This window comes from Martes martes, assembly GCF_963455335.1.
Source record: "Martes martes genome assembly, chromosome: 3".
Taxonomy (NCBI): domain Eukaryota; kingdom Metazoa; phylum Chordata; class Mammalia; order Carnivora; family Mustelidae; genus Martes; species Martes martes.
Window position 1 is genome coordinate 67,445,081 of NC_137890.1, and position 24,411 is coordinate 67,469,491.

Below are 24,411 nucleotides of genomic sequence, written 5' to 3' on the forward strand. Positions count from 1 at the left end.
TCCATGTGTAATACTAATAGCTAATAATCACGAAGTGCTTCAATGCACCAAGAACCATGTCACATTCTTTATGCACATGTCATTTGATCTTTGCAATTGTGTGGCTTAGGATAGTAGTGCTGTTCTCCTGTTACAAATGTGGAAACGCAGGCTAAGGAAAAGTGACTTCAGGTCACATAGCTAGTAAGCAGCGGAATACAAAAACTTCAGCTTAGGTAGGTCTAGCTCTCAAAGGCAAGAGAGCAGGCAAGAGAAGGTGTGCTGAGTTAAAAACCATCTGTGGAATCATTTCTAAACCGGCTGCAATGGTTATGCTCTCAGCCCTCTCCCCACCCAACCCAAACATTCACCCATATGCCTTATAACCTGCTGTGGAATGCTAAAGCAGGCCACCAAGTATGACAGAAAAGAGAATGAAGTGAGTTGGGAGAAATTGGAGGGGAAGACAAACCACGAGAGACTGTGGACTCTGAGAAACAAACTGAGGTTTTGGAAAGGAGGGATGTGGAGGGATGGGTGAGCCTGGTGGTGGGTATTATGCAGGGCATGTATTGCATGGAGCACTGGGTGTGGTGCATAAACAATGAATCTTGGAACACTGAAAAAATAAAAGTAAATTAAAAAAGAAAGAACAAAATTCAGAGTGAATGGGGGCTGAGGCTTAAAATGGCTGAAGTATACATATTAAACTTAATGGTCTGGCTCTGACATCAGCTTAGGCTACAGAGAAGTTTTTTGGGGGCTTGGTTCCTAATCCTTCACTGTACTTCCAATAATTAAGTACTCCACTTAAGTCTCCTCTGGACAAATGAGGTAAACTAATAGCAAATTTGCTTTTTATTCTTATCCCCCATTATGTAATTTTTATTTTGCCAGTTTTGGGGCCAGATCTTCTCTCTTGTATCTTAACAGATCTGTGATGAATTATTGTGTCCTACTTTCTTTTCACGAGGATGTTCCCCTATGTAGTGTGTGTGTGTATGTGTGTGTGTGTGTGTGTGTGTGTGTGTGTGTAATGGTCAAGATTACATGTATTATCACCTAAGAAATATATCACAGAAATAATTTGCAACCACACCTTGTTCTAATTTCAGGTTTTTTACCTTGACCTTTACAACGAAGGATATCTGAGCAACCTCCCCTTACATCTGCTTTTTCTTAAATACATATTGCATTTTCCCTATATTAGTACTAATTTATCTTCTTGTAGCTTAATACCTATGCTAAGAATTGATGAGATTTAGATGTTGACCACAAAAGGAGAAGACCCAGATTTTCTTTCTTATAAACATTAATTGGCTATATTGGATACATATACATACCTGGTAGAAATACTTTGAGAATAAAGTTTTATGAAGAAAATTGACTTCAATATATTTGAAAGTTACCTTTGATAGATCCCTGAAGTTTCCTGGAAGAGTCAAGTCCAATTCTTCTGATTCATAGTTTGTTAATACCCATGGAAACACGGGATATTGGTTCAGGTCATTATATGTCCGTCCTAGTAATGAAAAAGAGAAATGAAAATCTGTATGTGCACTAAGTGCTTAGGAAATTGTTCTTGTTCTTATATAAGGAAACTATTGGATTTCAGAAGAGAATAACTAGTTTATTGAACTATGTTTTTGTTTAATCAAAGCACTCTAATAACGTATTTCAAGTGAATTCACTCAATAATAATTAAGACATGAGTAACTAGAACTACTTTCTAGAATATAGGCTTGTGGTAGAGACTGAGAGCCGTTTATTGTAATTGGTTTCTCTTCTTGGGCTGGACCACATTTCTCAGCCTTCCTTACAAGCAGCTATAGGCATGGTACTCCGTTCTAATTGACAGAACCTGCGCAGAAGTTGTATGTCCCACTCCCCGTCCTGACCCACTGCAACCCACCACCTGGGGGCCTCCATTCTCCATCGCTTTTCTGCGGACTCTGATGAAGACATTACCGGCACCTGAAAAGCAGAGCTTCGTTGGTGAAGACCCCTGAAAGTGATCACGGATGAGGGATCCTGCCGATCTGTACATCTTCAGGTTATGTGATGGTATTCTACTACAATGATTATATATCTAGAAATTACATCGCCAGTGTAAAGAATATTATATGAGCTTATACCAAGAATTACAAAAACAAGAATAACTTGAGAATGTACAAGTTAACAAGTCATCTGAAGCCGGTATGAAGAAGTTCAGAGGCAGATGTCTCACGTATTGTCTTTTAACTCTTTTAGGTTGGTTCATACATTTTCTTTTTGTGTTATGTTGTTTCACTTCAGTGGAGAGCTGCCGCACCTTAGGTTGGGTTTGCTGTTTATTTTCTGATAGAATGACTTAAGAGGCTCAGGTAGGCTATGGAAGCACAGTGGGAAGGTAGAAAGTTTAGGAAGCACACAGCACTGGCTCACCCCCATAAACTGGTACTGGAATAACATAGGATGAAATTAAGAGAATCACTCTTAAAGAAACGGGGCCAAAGGAAACTTTTGTTGCACAAGTTTTTTGGTTTTTGTTTGTTTTTGTTTTGTTTTTTGCAAAAATATGTTATAATCTGATCGTGGGTAACTTTCTAAATTCCCATTTGAATTCATACAAAAGGGTGATTTCCCCAGTATTTAATGATACGGATTTCATCTAGAATGAATGCTTTGGTGCGCACATCACACGGAACCTAAGAGTAACATAAATATGCATACATTATCTCATTTGGCATCAAGAATTGTCATTAAATGATATCTACTTTTTGTAGCAACTGGTAAATGTGGTTATATAATAGGAAAAAACCAACCCTGATCCAAGGGAGAACTAAATCTGCTACTACAAGCATCAGATCAAATTCATTAATTCATTTCATAAACATTGTAGCAGGTGAGTATTTTATCTGTTAATGATACGAATCTCCACATTTTATAACAAAGTGATATATTGCTTTAAATGTGTAAATTGATGGAGGTAACAGATAGAAAGCAGGAGGTTCCTTCTACTTTGCACTTCCTGGACTGAGGTGAGAGGCAGGTTAGGTTCCCCTTCATTCTCCCAGTACAGGGCTCATGCGGACACAACACAGGGGTTGCTGCTAATACGCATCACTGTTTACTTGTCTGCTTCTGCATCACTCTGTAAACACGTGAATGTAGAGTCTAGGGTTTTGCTTCATTTTTAATCTCAAGCATACCATCTGCCAATAAATGTTTGTTGAAGGAATGAATACAGAGGTGATAAAAATGGGATAAGATGAACCAAATTTTAGGTGAACAAATAGCCAAGTGAAAAAGAGGAAAATTGCAGGCTGGTGTCTTTGGTGGATGAGGACTATGTAGGGCGAGAGCAGTATATGTGAGAGAGAGTGACACTGTGAACATGCATGATAAGCTAGAAGGAGACTCTGCAGCTAGACAGCTCAGCCAACGAATGCACCTGTTTTATAAGTCCACTATGAAGATTCAGACTGATAAGAAAAAACACAAGTTCGGTATCTTTATTAAGCTCTCGTGCATGAGAATGTTCTGATAAAGCAGCATCACTGCAGCGTACAAAGTATAAAATTCTAAAATTTGGAATGTATTACTGATAGCTACATATATGTCAGCCTAGGATGCTTGATGATTCTCAGCATTTTTTTGTATGTATGTATGGATACAGAGAGTCCAGATTGGCTAGGCAGAGCTATTTCTGGGATTCAAACTGGACCCATGGCATTTTTAGGGCCCTGTCGTTTTCTGGGTTACCATTCTCCTTAAAAATCTGTAGGTTTCGGGACACCTGGGTGGCTCAGTGGGTTAAAGCCTCTGCCTTCAGCTCAGGTCATGATTTCAGGGTCCTGGGATCAAGCCCTGCATCGGGCTCTCTGCTCAGCAGGGAGCCTGCTTCCCTTCCTCTCTCTCTGGCTGCCTCTCTGCCTACTTGTGATCTCTGTCTGTCAAATAAATAAATAAAATCTTAAAAAAAAAATCTGTAGGTTTCAATGAAAAATAGGTCTTCCGATAGATAAGTGTATTTTTATAGAATAATGTTATTATTTCTGTAACATATATTTATATCACTTATAAGAATAACATAGCTGAAAATGAGATACCATAATTGTTTTTAAATTTTCTGATAAGGTTTAATTCCATATATACTAAGGAAAAAAAACTATCAAAATAAAATAAATAAAAAGCTCATTTATATTGACTTAGTACTTAACTGTATCATATAAATACAAACAGCATAAAAATAGAGACCATATTTGAAGACACCAGATTCTTAAAAGAAGTGACTTTCTATTATAGGAAACGATATAATGGTATTTCTGCAAAACAGGCAAAGAAAGAAACCATCATCTTTAAAACACACACACAAAATTGATTGATGACATCAGTTACAGCTTATGGCAATTGCTCTGTCCTACATTTTTTGCAATTCACTTTTACTAATCTATGGAAGGTTCCTTCAAAATAAATTCCAACAAAAATTTAGCAATATTTAAATTACTAAAGTCGATAGCACCATTTAAATTCTAATAAACAGAAGAAATTTTATAAATCAGTGTACTTACATATAGCCAAACTTCTTTAAATAAAAATTTTCACATAAAACCTTTACTCTGGGTAGTCGATATAAATTTTTTATTTAAATTAAAAATGCACAATGTATTTAAAAATCACATGGATGAAAAAGAATAAATGGTACTTTGGATTTTTCATTCATGAATTAGCATTGTTACTTAATTATTTTACTGAACATCTTTGTGAAATGAACAAAAAAATGACTGTTTACTAAATTAGGGAAAGAAGTGAAGCATTTCCAAAGTAATACCTGTTACTTGGAGGTACCTATTTATCAACTGTTCTGTTTTTTGTTTTTTATGTTTCATGGTTTTTTTTTTTTTTTTTTTAAGGATAATTTGAAGTTTAGTAAATAACCTTGTGCTGTAATTGGTAGGGTTCTATCCTTTTCCAGCAGTGGTAAGTGATGATTTTTTTTTCTTTAACCTAACTGTGCTTATAAGGTTTTATCTTAGAAGATGAATATTAAATATTGCAAGCCTATGACACTAATCTACTCAAACAATAAAAGTGAAGCACAGTAAATGAGATCTCAGAAACACTGGATATGTTTCTTCATTTAAAAAAAAACTTTTTAATTAAACCATCCAATTTAATGTTTTTATATGGCACTTTAGTTTTGAAGGTAAAGTGATCTAGAGACAGCTGACAAAGAAATTATAACTGCAATTCCTTGGTGAAAATGTTAATGACAGCAAAATATTGTTTAATTAGATGATTGCAGCATCTGGATTAACACTCTTTAAGAGCGATGTTCCTGTGCTTGTCTGCTTCTTCACACTTTACAGACATTTTGTCATCTCTAGGTCATTAGGAAAGAATTTTTAATGATTTTTCTAGAAGCAAGCAGTTCAAGTTACATCTAATTAGATGACAATAATAAGCCCAACACATGCAGTAGCTAAATATATACATAATTAACCAGGGAGGGCTTGTACATCACAGAGTAAAAAAGTGGAAAATGCTAAACAGGAGAAAAAGGTTGGGGTTGGGGAAGTTGTGCTGAATTCATTAGCTGATCATATGAAACACAACTCGAAAACCTTAATTCTCAGACCTAACGGAATCATTTACACAAAGCTATGTTAGCAATCACTCTGCTATTTTCATAAATGCAAGAATGCCAGATTTTAACGTCTTGTTCATGGCAGTATCTAATAAGGTATAAAATGAGGCATAGGTTGTATTTTTCAGAACACAATGAACAGAAATCGGGTCAACGCCAGGAATTAGAGGTTGAAGCCACATTTTTATCTGAACTCTAAGCATCATTAAACTTCTTCTATGTGTTAAAAAAAGAAGAAGAAGAAGAAGAAGAAGAAGAAGAAGAAGAAGAAGAAAGAAAAGAAAAAAAAATATTCTACATAAATCTTCCAAAACTTAAATTCTTTGAAAATAAAAAAAGGCATGGGTTTCAAGAATAGTTACATAGATTATTCCAGAGTCCTGAGCTAGACTTCATGCAGTTTTAAAAATCATGTCTTCCAAGAATATTTAATGAAATCGAAAAAGAAGAATCTGAACCTATATGTGTAGCAAGTTCCCAATGAGATAGGACACATAGGAAAAGGAGAAAAAACACCAACACTGTTAAATGGGATGTATACACTGCTAGGCTTATGAGTGAGTTAATCTTTTAATTACTCTATCCCATATTTCCAATTTTCTATAGTGAATATTTATTAAATTTATAAGTAGGCCATGAAAACCAAAGGCCATGAAAATATGTATGGGCTTTTAGGTGTCTTTTAGAAACAGTATGTTTTCTGAATTTTTTTTTTTTTAAAGATTTTTTTTATTTATTTATTTGACAGACAGATCACAAGACAGATCACAAGTAGGCAGAGAGGCAGGCGGAGAGAGAAGGGAGGAAGCAGGCTCCCTGCTGAGCAGAGAGCCCGATGTGGGGCTCGATCCCAGGACGCCAGGATCATGACCTGAGCCGAAGGCAGCGGCTTTAACCCACTGAGCCACCCAGGCGCCCCTGTTTTCTGAATTTTTGATAAACTTCTTTTACTATGTAAAGTAGTTTTACAAAACTCACCTATATAAAATAAAATGTTTGTTTATTTATATGCAATTATGTACAAATACATATATCACATGAGGGTCTAAGAAAATCTAATAATGCATCAATACTAAGACACTGCTGTTATATGCTTTATACAGAGTCTCATTTTTAAAAGCATCTAGAAAGGAGAACAGCAAAATTGGCCAAGTATGATGGACCTCAAAACAATGGAAAGCAAGAAAGGGGGCATAAGTATACTTTGTATTTCATGTTAAAATAATATTTTGGAGAAAAAGTAAGTCTGAGAGTATAAGACAGGAACCAATTTTTTTTTTTTTTTTACAGAAGATGTAGATTTACTAAGTGACATTAGCCTGTATTTTTAAAAAAGTGAAGCCAAGAAAGATTGTTTCCTCTTTCCAGATTCCCATTCTGTAACCCTTCTCTTTAATCCAGGAAATGTAAAGAATCTCTCATCTAGCAATTCTAGTAAATTCACATCAATAGATCACACAATCAAGCACAACACTTGCAAAGCCTAAATATTAAATCAGTTCAATTTGAGGGGTATTTACTTGGCAAAACTTTTTTTTTTTTCTCTGTAGCATTATTGTAATCTCATTAGAAAGATGAAATACAGACATAAGGGGCGCCTGGGTGGCTCAGTCGTTAGGCATCTGCCTTCGGCTAAGGTCATGATCCCAGGGTCCTGGAATCGAGCCCGGCATCCGGCTTCCTGCCCAGCTGGAGGCCTGCTTCTCCCTCTCCCACTCCCCCTGCTTGTGTTCTTTCTCTCACTGTCTCTCTCTCTGTGTCAAATAAATAAAATCTTAAAAAAAAAAAAAAAAAAAGAAGGAAAGAAAGAAATATAGATAGAAAATGCTAAGGCCATATCACCATAAATGTAATACAGACATGTGATACATACAGTGCCATAGAAGGTGTGAGTGCTACAGAAGATTAATACGATTATCCTTAGGTATGTCTTCTAAAGAATATAGATATAGTGCAGTGGTCCTCTAAGTGGGGACCCTAGACCAGTGGCATCAGCACCACCTGGGGATTTGTCAGAAATTCAAATTCTTGAGCCCCACCCTCAACCTACTGAGTCAGAACCTGTGGGCATGGGGCCCAATGATCCCTGCTGCAGCAAGCCCTCCAGGTGATTCCGGGAACCACGAGTATCCTGGATGCCGGGTTGGTGACCATGTTGCAGTCTTGTGGCTGGTGATGCTCAGCTAAGTTCTTCCCCAGGAGTTGCCGTCATCAGAAGAAAGCCCCCTCACCAGGATCTGTCTCCTTCCCAGGAGCCCGCATCCAGTGACAGCAGTGTGGAGGAGGTAATGAAGGCCTGGCCCCCTTGCTTCAAGGCAAAATGACTCTGAAGAGATATCCTAGCTCCTGGGTCCCTGTGGGACCTGCTGAGGCCTTTGCTGTACTACCCTGGGATTCAGTTTCTCTTTAGTGAAGCTTCTCTATAAAACCATCACCTAAACCCTTGGTGCTGGTGCACAATACAAGATGGCACTCCTACTTAAAATTTCAGAACGATGGCCAGGGAAGAACTAGCAGGGCTATATCCAGGGAGGGTTCCTTAGGATATTTACATTCGTAACTCTTTCCAACTGTCCTTCTATTTCTGTATCAGGGTTCACGTTGCCTGGATCATGATTAATGTAGACAAAATCCTTGAAGAGCTAATTCAAAGCCCAGCTTTTCTATAAGGCTCCCCCTTGAGTAGACCGGCTCAGCCCATCTCCCAATTCTGTAAACTTTTAGGACTGTTAATGGCACATAACTGCATGCCCTCTTGTATGTTCCAAATGTCTCTATATGCAAATATTATTCTGATAATCAGGCCTTAAATGGCCAGGTCAATGGTGCTCAAGCTGCATATGCATCAAAACCATCTAGAAGGCTTGCTGAAGCACAGAGAGCTGGGCCCCACTCCCGGGGTTTCTGAGTCAGTAGGGTTGAGGAGGAGGCTGAGGACAAGTGACGCTGACACTGCTGGTCAGGGGGCCACATCTGTCAACCACTGAACTAGAACACCGCACTGTGATTTCTACTTTTTGTATAATGACACTGTATACGGAGTCATGCACTTCTCTTTCCCTCTCTCTCTCATTCTCTTTTTGCCATACCTGCTGCCACTACTCTAACCCAGCTCTTCACCCCACATCTTCTTTTCTCTTGGAATGCCCTCCGTTGACTTTCTGCTGAATTCTTTCTCATATTACATCTTCCAATTTAAGTGTTGTCTATGAGGAGCTTTTCCTGATCTCTTAGTTATAAGTAACACCGTCTAGAACTGTGACTCCAAATGGCTTTGTAGATTCTCCCATTCTAATAATGATCACTTCTCCTGGGATTGCTGGTGTGCACGGGTGTTTTGCTGACTACACCATGATCTCTCCAAAGGCAGAAACCATACCTTAGTTTTCCCTGCAGTGTCAGCACCAGAGTGTGTGTTCAGTAACTATTTACTAAAAGAATGGAACAAATTGACTTCGTATCTGGAGACCTGTCAAACTCTCCTATCAACAGTTCTCCCCAACTTTAGGCTATCTCATTTCTGACTCAGGCCATACACACTTACCGGCTCAATTTTCCTAAAACTCCACACTGCATCCCCTTCTACTCCAAAATCACACTGACTCCTAAGATTCTAAGATCAGGCTCTTTACAATCTGGCTTTTTCTGATAGCTCCAATATTATCTCTTCTTATTCTCTGTTCCAGCCAAGATATGATTCTCATGTCCACTGAACACATCACATATCCGACTGGCAGAAATTTGTAAAGCTCTGCTCTTTTTTCCCTGCCCAGACAAACACATATTTAAAATTCCTCCACTCTACTTAGCTCTCACAGCATTCATTATTTACAGCTCTTATTCAGCACTTAATATCAGCTCTTAAAATGCTCTCTTATTTATGTATATTTCATTTACCCATCCAGTTGTAAGTGCTCTGCATTTCTAGTCCCGATTTTATGCTTCTTTTTAATCCACTGTCTACAACAGACAGGCTTTAATGTTTAGTTACAATCACTGTAAAGGAGAAGCCTATTAAAGTCTTTCAAAAAAAAGCCAGTGGCCTCTACATTCTTTGTGTCATCAAATAAAACAGACCCCAATGATTCAAAAGAGAGTAGAATGGCACTTAAATACCCCTTATGACCTGCATGCTCTAGCTCTGAGACCCAAAGACTGTCTCAGCCAGAAAAACAAAACAAAACAACAGTGTCTATCTTGCCCAGGTGTAGCTTTCAGAAAGGATCACAATGTTATACCTCTCTCCACACTGCAATCTTTCCCAGCTTGACGGAGAAACTCCCAGAAAGCAACAGGCCTGCGGCGGGCAGTGGCTGTAGCTGGTACTGTACCACGCTGGAAAGTACATTGGACATCAGCAAAATGTAGTGGGGAAGGACAGAAACCAGAAGAGTCCTTTAATACAATGAACTGGACCACATTCCAACCAGAAAGACGGTGAGAATCCCACCTTGGACTAGCAGAACAGCTTAATATGAATGCCGGCTCCACTGGAAACTGAGCCGTGAGTGAGTCTGACCCTCGTCTTCCAGTTTTACATATGACGGCTCCAAGCAGCTAGCACAGCCAAGGAGAAAACCATATGACCATCTATGACACAGGGTAGACAATGAGCATTGCTCTATTTCTTGAGGATAACACAAAAGCCTAACATATCGAATATGGAAAAATACTGCAGAAGACTGGAAAGAGAACATTATCCTAAATATCAGGTAAAGAGCCATGTAGCTGAAAGTAATATACTGCACTAACAAGAAGAAAATTTAAATAGGGGTTGAAATCCTTCATAATATGCAAAATATATGGACTCCAAAAAGTAAGAGTTTAATAAGAATATGGATCCTGGATAGTAAATCATATTGACAGAGGTAGGCAATGAATGGGACTAAATTGAGTCAAAGTTGAGAATTCAATGTTGATTCATTTTTGAGTTCAAAAAGAAGAGAAATATACTTTAGAGGGTTTTAAAATTTAAACCTGTCTCTAGGAGAATTAATAACAAGATGTCTACATTCTAAATCACTAACAAAGTGGGCAAAAATGTATAAGGCTAGAGAAAAACAAAACACAAAAACAAGGAAACATTTTAAAAACAATAATATAAAATGAGATGATAGAAGACCAAACATACCACTTATTATGACAGAGGTGAACATATTAAATATGGTTATGGAAAGACTGAGCTCCAAGATGGGGTCAAACTTGACATTCCACCTGTGCTCTAGGACAAAGTTGGCACATCTGAGATTCTACCTTTCTTCTCTTTGGCGCTGAAGCTTCTTTCTGCTACATTACGCTCTTAGCTAAATATGCTAATGAAGTTTTTTACATTTCAGACATTTAAGTTCACTCTATCCATGTAAGTAATGCTAATTAAACAGTATAACCCATTTCCTGTGTCTTTGAGGGAGTAAATAGGTTTCTTTAAGATATAAACATCATGTACGCTGATATATATATACACACATATATATACGAAATATGTGATGGGAATATCATAAAGATACGTATATATATACATATGTGCATAAAATAAATACTAAATAAATACTAATAAATACTAAAATTAAAATTTATGCAATAATCCTTTGGTTGTACCTCTAGTATCCTATTAGCAAAGGCATTAACATTACAATGTTTTAAGTGATTAAAGTGCAAAACCATTTCCAACAACTCTTTTATGCCTTTTTGTTCACAAATTGCATTCTCCTGCCTATCTAATACACATCTGTATCTTCCATATTTAATATGCATATCCCTAAAGCATCCATATTCACACATATATGATCACTTTAAAGAGTGCTATTACACACTTATCCTTTTAAGCAATTATTCAGAGAACATGGCTCTAAATTCATGCTTCTGAGCCTTTACTCATAATAGAACAATAACCAAAGGGAAGCATGTGTATTTATGTAGTTACTTCAATTCACCTGATTCCAAAAAGTTTTTGTAGAGCCTGATTTATAGAAGTAAACTCCTTGTAATTCAACAAGAAGGGTTTCTGGAGCTTAATTTAGGAAAAAAGAAAGAGGTACTTAAATCTCATAAACATGTTTAACCACTGACAGCCTGTGATTTAGCAGAAAAACAAAGCCACTGCCTTCTTCTAATTTACAAGCATGGTACTGCTGAGGTTGATGGCAGTTACTCATCATTTAGAAATCCAATCTGATTTTATATTTTCATTTGAAGATTTTAAGAAAAAAAAAGATCCTGTAACCCAATCATGCCATAATCCAGGTGTCATCTGTACTAGGCAGAATCCTGTTGTTATTCTCCTGTCTAGCTGCTATTGCTGAGAATGACAAAGTAGGGAAATTACATTTTCCCATTATTATTTCCAGACACTTTCTGGCAATGGTTTGTTGACTCTAATAAACCTTCAGACAAAGCTGTCAGCAAAGGAAATGGCAAAAGGAGAGCAAGGAAAAGCCTCTTCAACAACAAATGCATCTAAAACCTCAGTACCAGCCCGTGAAGTTTCTGATAACATTTAACATGAGCGCTTCAATATTTATTCTAATGCCGTATTTGATTCCAAGGAAAAAAAATGTATTCCATCAAGTCATATTACCGATGATTTTGATGAACACAAACATATTATGAAATGAAAGAATGAGATGTCTTACCTGCTATAGTGTTAAGGAACATCAAATATTCAAAGTTGGAAATTTCCCTTCTTTGCCAGCGCTGAGTCATGTTGGAAGATTTATAAAGCTGTCGAGGAGTGGCCAGTGATATCCTCCTAGCAATTAAGCAAACCATAACAAACGTAGTCTCTTTTAAGTAATGACTTTTAAAAATCAATATTAACTAATACATTGGTTTAATATCAATCCATTTAAAGTAATTTATGGTTTATCCTTAGGGAAATTTAAAACACATCTTAATTGCAGATATTAGCAATCTTTGATAATTCTACTATAGAAAAGATACATTTAGAGACTCAGGATAAACCACTATGAAAACACCTATTTGTATAATATGGCTGCAAATGGGTATTTTATAAGTCAACAAGAATGAAAAGGTAAAACTACACTCAAGAGAACTAAGCAGGTTTTCAACAGTACAGCAAATCTTTTCCATGCTAATAAGCTAAGTAGGTATAGGTAGTCAGGTACCATCTTGCAAGCATTTGACTGAAACTTCATATAATCATGGCAGCCACTACTACCCCTAACCTCCCCCCCCCCATACACAGAGGGTGCATCTGTGTACAGCCTCTACCCACACCACACATAGCCCTCTCATGATATAAACTACAAGCTGGGAACTTTGAAAACATATGAATTCAGAAGGAGGGACACGGGAATAGCTTAAGGGAATAAAATCAGGACAGTTTGTGTAAATGATGAACGTTTTAAGGTTCATCGTGTTTATCTAAGAAATAATGAAAGTGAACTGTATTTGTAAAAGTATGATAAAGCTACTGAGTTTCTAGAATGATCATTACCTATGACAGAGGTCCCTAAACTTTTTCAATTCATTAGACCCTTAGTGTGTCAGGAATTTTTCATGTTGTCCCGAGGCCAGGAGAAACACCCAACAGTTCTGTTTATTAATTAGTTATATCTAAATAATACTTCAGTCTTAACAACTCAGTAGCTGTTTGAAAATACTCCTAAACTGAAAGAAAAACAGTATTTTTACTTTATTCTTAAATAACCACCATTACTTACTAAAGGGCTGTGCACCCCCTGGACACTGCAGAGCTTCTGAAGCCTCAGTCACATCAGACCCCACCACCTTCATCCCCTGTTCCACATGGAGTTTCATGCAGCTCTTGTTTCTTATCATAGCAACTCCCCAAAACTGGTTCACAAAGCTAAGATGTCACTGGAAAGAATGCAGTGCTATCTAATGTTGAAACGTAGAACTAACTCCAGCTAATAGTCTGTGCACTGAGAGATGTTGCTGTGTTCCCCTGAAAAGGATGAATTGCCCTGCAGCACCCCGTGAATTCACTGTGATATCCCAGGGTTCCCTCACTCTCAGTTTGGGAACTGCAGACTTAAGACTATTTCTGTTTCATGTATTAGTATCAAATTTTTTATTCACATGGAATCCTAATAGGTACCATCTTGTAAATAGTAGGAGTTAAAATATGTGTTAACTGAAGAAAAGGAGGGATGGAAAGGAACTTTTTATCTCAAATTCAAATCGGAATTAAGAGTTTCAGAATAATTAGGTGTAACTTAATGTTTAAAATACTGACATTTTTGCACAACTTTCTTAGCAACATATATTTGACTCCTACTGACTCCAAAGGAACTGTATGAGTTTAATGATTCACTTCAGTGCAATGGTAAATGGTATATATGTTTCATACTTCAATTCTAAAATTCAGTACATTCCTCAATTAATTTGCAATATGATTTTCAAAGTGCTTCCAGATTTTGATCCATACTGGTACCGATATTCAAAATCTTCCCAGCTATACTTCCACTCACACAACTATTTTATGTTATAAATTTTAGCCCTGATCCTGATGTTGTCATGGCAACATGCTAAGCTAGTCTCTGAATTAACAAGGAATTAATAAGCTATGCTTAGTCCAATTTTCATTGTGCTACTATTATAATTGTATGCCTAGTCTAATTTGCACAGTATTGCTATTATAATCGGCTCAGGTCATGATCCCAGGGTCCTGGGATTGAGCCCCTCGTCGGGCTCTTTGCTCAGCGGGGAGCCTGCTTCCTTCCTCTCTCTCTGCCTACCTATGATCTCTGTCTGTCAAATAAATAAATAAAATCTTTAAAAAAAAATTAAAAAAAAAATCACCAATCCTATGGATACAACCAGGTGTATCCTTAGTAAGTGAAGAATCTGATTAAATCCAAAGTTAATTGATTGTACCATCTGAATAAAAAAATACATTAACCAAACACTGATAATCAACATGGAATCTAGAATATGGGCATATTTTTGCCAGTATTTTTCCATCATTGTGTGGGGGTGAAGGTGTTGTTCTTATGACCAACATGGGAAACTGTGACAGATGACACAGGATAGAAATTGAGAATGAGCTATGATCTTGGGCAAGATAAGTAACTTATCTAAATCAAAGTTTTCTTCTCTGTAAAATGGGATACGAATCACACTGTTTTAGGAATGTGGTTGTTTTAAGAATTAAGGGCAAAGAGCTCCCTTTTGCCATGAGGACATGGGGAGAAAATGGCCATTTGTGAACCAGGAAGCAGGTTCTAGTCAAACCCCAAAATTGCTGGCATCTTGATCTTAGACTTCCTAGCCTCCAGAATGTCAAGAAATTAGTTTTTACTGCTTATAAACCAAAAATAAAGAATGAAAGAAAGAAGGAAAGAAAGATGAACAAAAAGCAACAATCTGATTTGTAATGTGATCTCTTTGGTGGGCTTGCCCAAGAAGTGGCTTAAATGATACGCGAAGTCAATTATTCAAGCAGTATACCTGCCTTTGAATTTGGTAAACTTTTTTTTGTTTATAAATCTTACGGATTTAGTTTAGAGTAAGTTCCCTAGAGTCTGATAAACTTTGTTTAAACTGCTAAAACCCAATGTCAAGAAAACAAAACAGAGAATGAAACTCTTGATGATTCCACCATGACACTCTCAGCTGAGAGGCTCCCACGGGTAGGATCCAGACATCGTCCCTTCTCTTTGACAATTCTCTAAATAAACAGGACTTACATAGCACACACACAGACATGTTTATGGGAGTGTGTGCATGGATCTATTTACCTACCCTCCTACCCACCTCCCTACTTATCTATATGTGTGTATGTGTTGCATATACGTGTACAGAGTGTATGTGTTAATAGTTTATAAAATGTCTTCGCCTTATGATCTCAAGACATTCATAAAACATCTCTTTTCAGGGATACCGTCTCCATTTTATAGCAGATGAAAGTGTCATTCCTCTTGCCCAGTGTTCTTCATCCTTTCCACTAATATGAATTGAGTTCCTCCTAAGTACCAGGCTCTGTTAGTGTTACCCAGGAAGTAAGGGGCAGGACTCAGCCTAGATAGTGTTTCTCCTTCCCTCATCTGCTGCTTCCAAGGCTATATATCACAGGAAATACATAAAACTAAACTTCTGAGAGTATCATTAGGAAACTAAGAATGAGTTGAGCCTTTGGGGCGTGGAGGGGAACAAAGGACCAGAGGGGTTTAAGATAGAATGGTTGTTTGAAGCCACAGCAAACCCCAAACTACTAAACATCTATTTTGTTTCCAGTTTTTCAATCAAGAAGGATAATCTTCCAACAGCCAAAGGGAGACCAAAGGTGCTTAAAGGGAATTATACTCATAATAGATAAGGGAGATAATACAAGAGCTTCCAGTTGTTTTAAATGCACCCAGATTCAGACAAGTCCAAAAGCATGGAAGGAACTTATACACATCATTGAGAAACCCCTATTGGTAATCTCTGAAGAACCATGATCATTGAGAAAGATGTCAGGAGGCAGAAGATCATTAAAAAAAAAAAGGGGGGGGGGAAGAAATCTCTTTGTCAGTTCCTAATGTCAATTTCTGGAAAAATTCTTGCATTGACAATTAAACAAACAGTTTGAAAGCACTTGGGAAAGGAAGCAGTCATTACATGAGTTAGCTTCGATTCAGTAAGAACAAGTCCGGCGAAACTAACCTCATTTTCTTTTTTTTGATAGATTAAATGCATTTTTCCTTTGACCTGTATTCTACAGAAGTACTTCTTCATTATCCACTAATGTCTTAATTTAATCTTGTCATTCTGCTAGTAAATAGCCTGAGCATGTACATACATGTCAGTGAACTGGTCTTACACTGTGAGCTTAATACGAGAGCCGGTGCACTGAGATGGAAGGTAACTCCAGCTGAGTAGCACCTAGAAAGCACCTTAGCAATTAGACACTGTGCTAGGTGCTTTGGATGAAAGAGAAATAAGACACAGTCTGTGTCTTTTAAATGTTTGTAGACTATTTAAGAGAAGATGGACAAAGATTAGTTTTTCTTTCCCTCTCCATGCTGGGCTCCGCAATAATTCCCACAGACACAGTGGGCCATGCAGAAGAGGACACTGTTGTTTGTTTGTCCAAAGCTGGGTTCTTTCTTTCTTGCCACCAGGACACCTATTTTGTTTAAGTAGGAGGTGGCAAGGAGTTCGGAGGTATAGTTTACCCTGAGTCTTACCCAGAGGATGATTGGCCGAAGTCAGTCAACTCACTCTGCTTCGGCAGTGATTGTTTTAAGGACAGGAAGGTGACCCCATTCAGGCTGAAGGGACCTGAGATAAAAACTGTGGGAGGCAACTGACAAATATATTCTTTCCTAAAACATACAAGTTCAATGAGAAATCCTTTGTGTCTTTTCCCCACCTAATGCATTTGGTAAAACTGTGGTGTCTGGAGCACTAGTGGTGATTTTGTGAGTATGAAGTCAACTGAGGCTCCTCACATCACTGAACCTCTGAGCCAGTACTGGCAACTCCTTAACTCCAGACCTTTTATAAAGTAAGACTCAAACAGCAAAACATTCTTTTGTTTAAGCCATTTTTAGACAGATATTCAGTTACTTGACTAACTGAATTTAGTGATACACGTAATTACTGACTGTGTTATCTATTAGATCAGTGTCTTTCAATAAACTAAGATTTCAAATGATATTTTAAAATAATAGGATGAAATATTTAGGAAATGGCTAGAAGCACATCATCATTCAAGACTATTAATCTTCATAAATTCTCATTTTCATAAAGAAGCATGTATACATAGCATTTATAAAAACAACTTATATGTGACTTAAGAAAAATTAATCACAAATACCATGAAGCTTTTGGCATGTTTTTTGTAAGATCTCAAGCAAAAATGTGTTAACTATATGGTAGCTATGATATGCAATCAACTTTTTTGCTTTCTCATTTACATATGTGTTAAAGAAACCTATACACAAACTATTCTGTCATTCTTTTTTTTTTTTTTTTTAAAGATTTTATTTATTTATTTGACAGATCACAAGTAGGCAGAAAGGCAGGCAGAGAGAGGAGGAAGCAGGCTCCCCGCGGAGAAGGGAGCCCGATGTGGGGCTCGATCCCAGGACTCTGGGATCATGACCTGAGCCGAAAGCAGAGGCTTTAACCCACTGAGCCACCCAGGTGCCCCTATTCTGTCATTCTTAAAATAGCTAATCTCTTTCCGTACAAATGGCTTGCAGAGAAAAATTTCTTGGTTCTCAAAATAACAGTATAACCTTATTTTTATTTGTCATATTGAGATTAAAGTATGTTAACGAACCACAGATAACGTGTAATATGATATAATTACCTGGCTTGTGGCAAACCATAGCTGGTCCCTACTCCAACACGAGGCAAACTATAGACAACTTTTTTTACTGTTGCTTGGTCAGGGAAATTAAACATAACCGAGGCTGTGGTAAGAAGAAAAAACATGATTTAGAAAACCACAGGAGAGCTAACCATCAATTTCAGAACTCATTTTCAAGTGCCTCTCGTGATTTATTTGTACAGGTAATGAATCTTTATGGAAAATCAGCTTTCTGTATAACTTTATCCATGAGAAATCTAAGATTAATATTTTTAATTAAGCAAATTAACTTTTACTTTTATTTTTGTTTTAATGAGGGCATATCAAGGAGAGAAATATAGCAGGGAAAAATGAAGACTGTAACACCATGTAAATAAATAACATCCAAATATGAGCACATTTATTTCCAAATACTTAAGGGGCCTTACTTCGGTTTGCCATGAATACTTCCAAAGCAGTGTTTTGTAGAAGATAACGTCTTGAAAATACAGCTCGTATCTCGCTGAACATCCATTTTCCATGAAGTCCTTCAGTGTATGCAAGAACCTAAAATAAATCATTTAAAGGGAAAGGTCAATCAGTAAAATGTGTGTCTAAGACTTAGTCTGACAATATCTTAGACAGTACTGTATAAAAGTCAGTAAATTAGGGATTACCTTCCTGAATTCATGATAGATCACAACACTGTCAATCATTTGATTCTGTATACGGTATTTGCAAAATTTCTACCTTTCTAAATTTTCTTAGTTGCCTCATGAAGAAATGAAGGAGCAGAAAAATTATATGTTCAAAGTCACCCTGTGACTTAAATATATTTTAAGAAAATATATTCTATTTTTGTCTAGTATATAATCAGTTGGACAAGGCAACATGACATATGCTGTTGGTTCTTTTCCAACATTTGTTTTGTTCCTTCATCCTCGCTTATTGGAAGCTCAGTTAGCCCCAGTATCCATGTGGTCTACGCCAGTCAATGGATCATGGTTGGTCTGTGGCAGGGTAGCAAGTATTTTTGGTAAAAGGACAAATAGCAAATATTTTTAGATTTTAAAAGCCATATGGTCCCTACCACAACTACTCAACTTTGCCATTATAGAGTGAAAGCAGTCACAGACAATGTATAAATGAATGGGTGTGGCTGTGTTCCAATAAAACTTTATTTATAACAACAAGGGTGGCCTGAATTTGATCCTGGGGCCAATCTGTCTGATCCACAGTCTAAGCCAATCATGGCGAAGGCATGCTTTCTCAAATTCCCTTGAAACTGGAGGGGAGGACATTTGACCCAAAACTGGCTAATGAGAACAAAACCAGAGTCACTTAGGGATGTATCAGCTGATAAAATGAGTATTCGTAGCTGGTACACTCTTCTTCCCTTCTTTCCTGGGTGGAGATATAATGGCAGAAACTGTAGCAGCAATTGTATAACCATGAGAGGAAAGCCAAAGGAATTGCAGCGAGGTTGGCCTGAATGCTGAGTTAGGGAAACAACGCTCAGCAACCCCCACATCTGCACTTCCTGTTACACGATACAGCGAAGTCCATACTCGATAAAGGCACTGCCGTCAAAAATGCAACAAATGCATTCCCTCCTGATACACCGATGTATAGTCACTATACAAAACACATTTCTACTTGCATTACTATATATAATCTACTACATTTATATTTGCTTCGGTGAAGTCAAAACTGGTTGAATTCTACATGCATGATATTCCTTATGCTTTGCAAACAAGTTATGAATTCCCTTTTTACATTTCTTTTCTCTAGAAAAAAAAATATGATCCTTTAGTCTTGCATATTTTGAAAATTCCATTTTCTAACTCCTTAATTCAGTTTTTGTCTTTCCCTAGATACTAGAAAGTTTTGGAGGCAGTCAGACATCTATTTAAATCCTGAAATGTTTTGCAGCCAGGCAGACTCCTATTGAAATCTTGGCTCTGCTATGCAGCAGTTAATAGGACCTTGGAAAAATTATTTAACTCCATCTGATTTTCATCATCCGAAAAACAGTGATAATACTACTATTATTGGTTAGTCTAAGCAGAGACAATGAACCTTAAGTGCATGTCCTTAGTTATTATTTAAGTCCTGTTTATAAGTTTATAGATCTTTATGGTTGAGCATAAAGCGACAACTGTTGCTTTGACTTCTAAACGTAAAACTATACATCTCACAAACGGGTTATAGTGACTTGCCACAATTTATACCAATAAATTCTTAGTTTGGTGCAATGTTCTCCAGACTTGAATTTCACAGATTAGTATAATTTTCTTTTTAATGGAAAGAGTACTGATACAAGATTGATAACTTTTTTTGTCAAGGAGGGAAAATTTTAAGACAAATAAAACACCCAAAACAACAAAAACAATCTTCCACATGACCATTACTTTGCTAAAAAATGTAACTATTAAGGTCTTTTGAAAACCCAAACAGTACAATGAGTACCAACTCAGAAAAAAGGAGAGACCTTTTCACGAAAGCTGTGTTGGCACCCTTCTAAGAAAGCCGTTGTGCCAGGAGGATGGAGACAAAGACACACACACAAACACACACACACACGCACACACATACACCCCCCTCACTCACATGTTTACTTCTTTTCCTCTTTGGGAATGATGCGATGTGCATTTGTTCTGTATTCCTTTCCATTATTTTACTTCTAGCAGGCAGGTGGTTCACAAACACATGTAAACACGTAGGAGTTAGTCTGACTCCTTAAGCACTCCCTGTAAGACGGTCTCACCAACTTTGCCCGTTATCACTTGATTGTTTTCCAGGCCCAAGTTCACCCTTAATTGCTCGTTCTCTGAAAATAAATCCGTACCCTTTGTTTTTGCTTTGCTAACTGGCATGATGTTAAGCTTTGTCTAAAAGGACACTGAAGAGACACTGCATGGCGGACGAAGGGGTTTTCGGTCCTGGTGCTGGCGAGCTCACTCGGCAGCTTTCGGCAGAACCTGGGGCTTCTCCAGGGCCCGGCTCCTGCCCCGTGTGATGGCCAACCGAGCCCAGCCATTCCAAGGTTTTTCCTGTACTTCCCTCTGCCCCAGGCAGTTTTGTAGCAGAGTGCCTCTGGTGAGAACCCCTCCCATGAACAGTTTCAATGACTCCCTCGAGGGTAGATTTCTGTAAAGTTCTGGAGGACAGAGCTCTAGCAAGTACCCCAGCAGAGCCCCAGAGTGACTTCTCCAACCTTCAGTGAGCTACAGCCCAGCCTTCCCCAGGGAGTCCTGGGGGGCCGCTTCCTTGGGTTCAGCGACAGCTCTAAGGGTAGAGGGTGCTTCTTTCCAATACCCTTCCTAGAATCCTTAGAGCTCTTTTTGTTTCTTACTAACCATTCTCTGTACTCTAATCTCCTGGTATAATTTATGATTATTCATTTTACACTTTCCCTGTTTAAGTTGCTATGTGGTTTTCCTCTCCTGATGGATCCAGACTGATAGACTCAATCAGTTCTCCCCCAAGCTGGGGCCACGACAGTCCTCAGGGGTCCTCAGGAGCAAGAAAAAAAGGAAACTGAGATAATCAGAGGAACTCAGGAAAGCCTGGAGGCAAGAAGTAAAAGGAGAATAAAACTAAATGAAAATTATTTTGCTAGTAGCTAGTAAACAGGAATTTGGAAGCAAATTCCACAAGACAGATCCAAAGGTACAAAGCTATTTTGAGTAAGGGCAGGATCATCTGAGTAAGTGTGCAGCCCTTACCACAGGGACTGTGGGAAGAAAAATTATTTATATACATAACTACTTACAACTTTATAAAAAATCTTCCTAATTATTTTACAGTAACCTATGTTATATTTAAGCTTTTGAAATCCTTAACGACAGGCTGATAAAAGATAATGCTCTAAACTGGTCATAAGTCCCTGCCAGGAAATCCACGAGAGCCTAGAGTACTCTTCTTTTTTTATAACAAACCATCTCCTGCTTTCCCTTCTCATTCCCGTCAAAACTGCATATGCAATAAAACTCTCCTAAAATACTGTATTTAAACATTTTTATATGCCCTCGTGTGAGGTGCCTTTCCAGGCAAGCAGTGTGGAATCACCACAGCTAACCTCTACTGTCTCTTCTATTGTATCGCTATTTTAATTCTTTGCATAGCACTTATTTATTTTTATTTTTTATTTTTTTTCTCTGTCCTCCCCCTGTCACGTGAAAGTTTAAAGAGAACGGGACTCTGTCTGTCGCATTTACTGCTCAATACATAGTGCCTAAAACAGTGCCTGGCGTCTGGGTGCTCCATAAACATTTGTTTGTTGAATAAATCACTAAGAAAAATGGACAGAGATAACAAATATGGGGAAGGCCACAAAGAAATCTTACAATGTGTGGGCATTTCTGACTTCTTGGCTGAACTGGAAAAGCTTTCTAGTTTGGCCCACAGACGTCTCAGGTACTATCTTAATGGTGGAACCCACCAAGCATCTCTCCTGACATGAGATTTAGTTAAGTTCCAAAAAAATAAAATAGGATAAGTGGTTTCTTTTCTGTGATAGTCTAATTTTCACTCTTAGGGAACCCTAGACTCAGTTATACCCCATCCTGAAAGACCACGCTCCCTCACAAAAAGGAGTCCTTCATGCTCAAGGGATTAGGGAAGTTCTTCAGGCTTTTGACTTCCGTTTATACACTGACATCTCTCACTTAAAAAAAAAAAAAGTGTGTACTGAGGTGTGTCACAGAAGATCACCCGGCACTCCTCTTGAGCATCAGTTTTATTTCTGGTAAGTAACTGAAAATTTTTTGTCATGAAATTCCTACAGACAGGATGGAAAATAAAATGGAAACAATGATGTACTATTGAGATAAAACACTGGTATTCTGGTAAGTTTTCATTGCCATGGGCACCCTTAGACTACATCACAATCTCCATTGCTCTTCCCAACTGGTGGGCAATGAGAAAGCCCGCACACTCAGCAGAGGGTACCCTAGTGCAATTTTTATGACAAAATGCTGTGTGGTACACGGAAGCTGTGGTAAAAGGTTCTGGGACCAGAGGCAGAATGACCTGTTAAGATACTACTTCAGGCAAGTGATGAAGGGTTTATTCAGTTTGTATGCGTTTCAGAAATGTAAAGAAATATCATTTATAGTTGGTTACATATTGAGTTTACAGCACGTTTCTATAAAAATTTGGGCCTCAAGCCCAGGTCTGAAATATGACCTCAGACTATAAAACTGATTGTATTTTATTTATACTTTTACTAGTTACATTATGTTCCATAAGTTTCAGAACTTGCCATAATAACTCTTGAAGTTCTTCATCACAGCCCCCGATGTCTTTCTATATCACATATGTACTTTCATCTCTGTTTGAGGTTTGTGGCTTTTATTTTCTTTCCTAAGTCAGCCTTCCTGTATCATCTGGTCTGTCCCTGCCTGCTTCTCCAAATTATTTAATGTACTATGAAATCTAATCAACAGACACTGACTACCCCAATTCAGTTTTGTTTTCTGAAAATTGAATAAATGTAATTTTTAGGACGTCATATAGGTCATAAACAAGAATATAAGAGCATCTTGATCCCAAATCTTAGAGAACTTTGTGGTTTTTTCTTAACTGACCACTGAACCAGATTGAGCCACCTGTTTACCATCCAAAAGAAGTGAAGGGAGAAAGAGTTCATGCTGCCTCATACCCTGAGGTCTGCTCTTCTCACTTAGACTCTGAGGTGCTCAGCAAGCAATTTATAAAACAAATGTAATAGAGAGCCCTTGTAAGCCATCTCACCCAAATGTGTGCTTAACACAGATTATTTGATGATCCTGTTGAAGAAAAATCGGGTTGCTGTGCACTCATGTGTATCAGACATGAATATGTTGTCAGAAACATGTATACGGCTGTCAAATCAGTTTTCTCTTTTCTCCCCCCTTTTAAGGCAGCGAATATTGTGCAACCTAAAAAAGTACTTGTTTAGTGGTATCTGTGCTGATCTCCAATCATCAAACACATCTGTTAGAACAAATATTACAAATACTTTCTTTCTGGAATACAAAAGATCTAAATTTTGCTGCAGGTTTTATTTTCTGTTAAGAATTGATGAAAATGTTGTGGAAGGCCGGATAGACATGCCCTTTCCAGCGCTCATGGGGTCGTCATATCTACCCGACTGGCACTTGCAGCTTAATTAAAGGGGTTTAGTACAATGTAAAGTTACAAGTCCCCATTACTTTTCATAATTCTGTATACGTGTTCAGTGATGTGGGCTATAACAGATATATTCAAGATGGAATAGCTCATACGTAATTTCAGGTTTACATTCCTACATGATGGTGCGTGTTCTTCTCCCATCTGCCAGCTGAATGGAGAGAATTCTAAGGCCTGGAAGGAAAGCCAAATCACAAGATGGAGGAAGCTTGCTTTCTACAAGGACTGAGCGCAAGATCATCTTGGACTGCCAACTGCTGTGGTGGCACATGGGGTGAGGGCATAGGGAGCAGCAGAGACAGTGAGACCTCTAACTGATACTCTCCCCTCTGTTTCCACCACAATGTCTTGGTGATGCTATTTCCTC

The 24,411-nt window shown here is 37.8% G+C and overlaps 1 protein-coding gene across 1 annotated transcript in view; it reads right to left on the reverse strand.

The window, feature by feature from the left end:
- The window catches only part of LOC308339566 (neurobeachin-like), a 304,645-nt gene that overhangs the window by 95,173 nt on the left and 185,061 nt on the right, over nt 1–24,411 (reverse strand). The window contains exons 7-10 of the mRNA XM_080798361.1: nt 18,320–18,437; nt 17,892–17,994; nt 12,241–12,356; nt 1,389–1,501 (exon numbers count right to left, since the gene is read on the reverse strand). Coding sequence (XP_080654487.1) covers nt 1,389–1,501; nt 12,241–12,356; nt 17,892–17,994; nt 18,320–18,437 — 450 coding nt within the window. The remainder of the gene's footprint in view (nt 1–1,388; nt 1,502–12,240; nt 12,357–17,891; nt 17,995–18,319; nt 18,438–24,411) is intronic.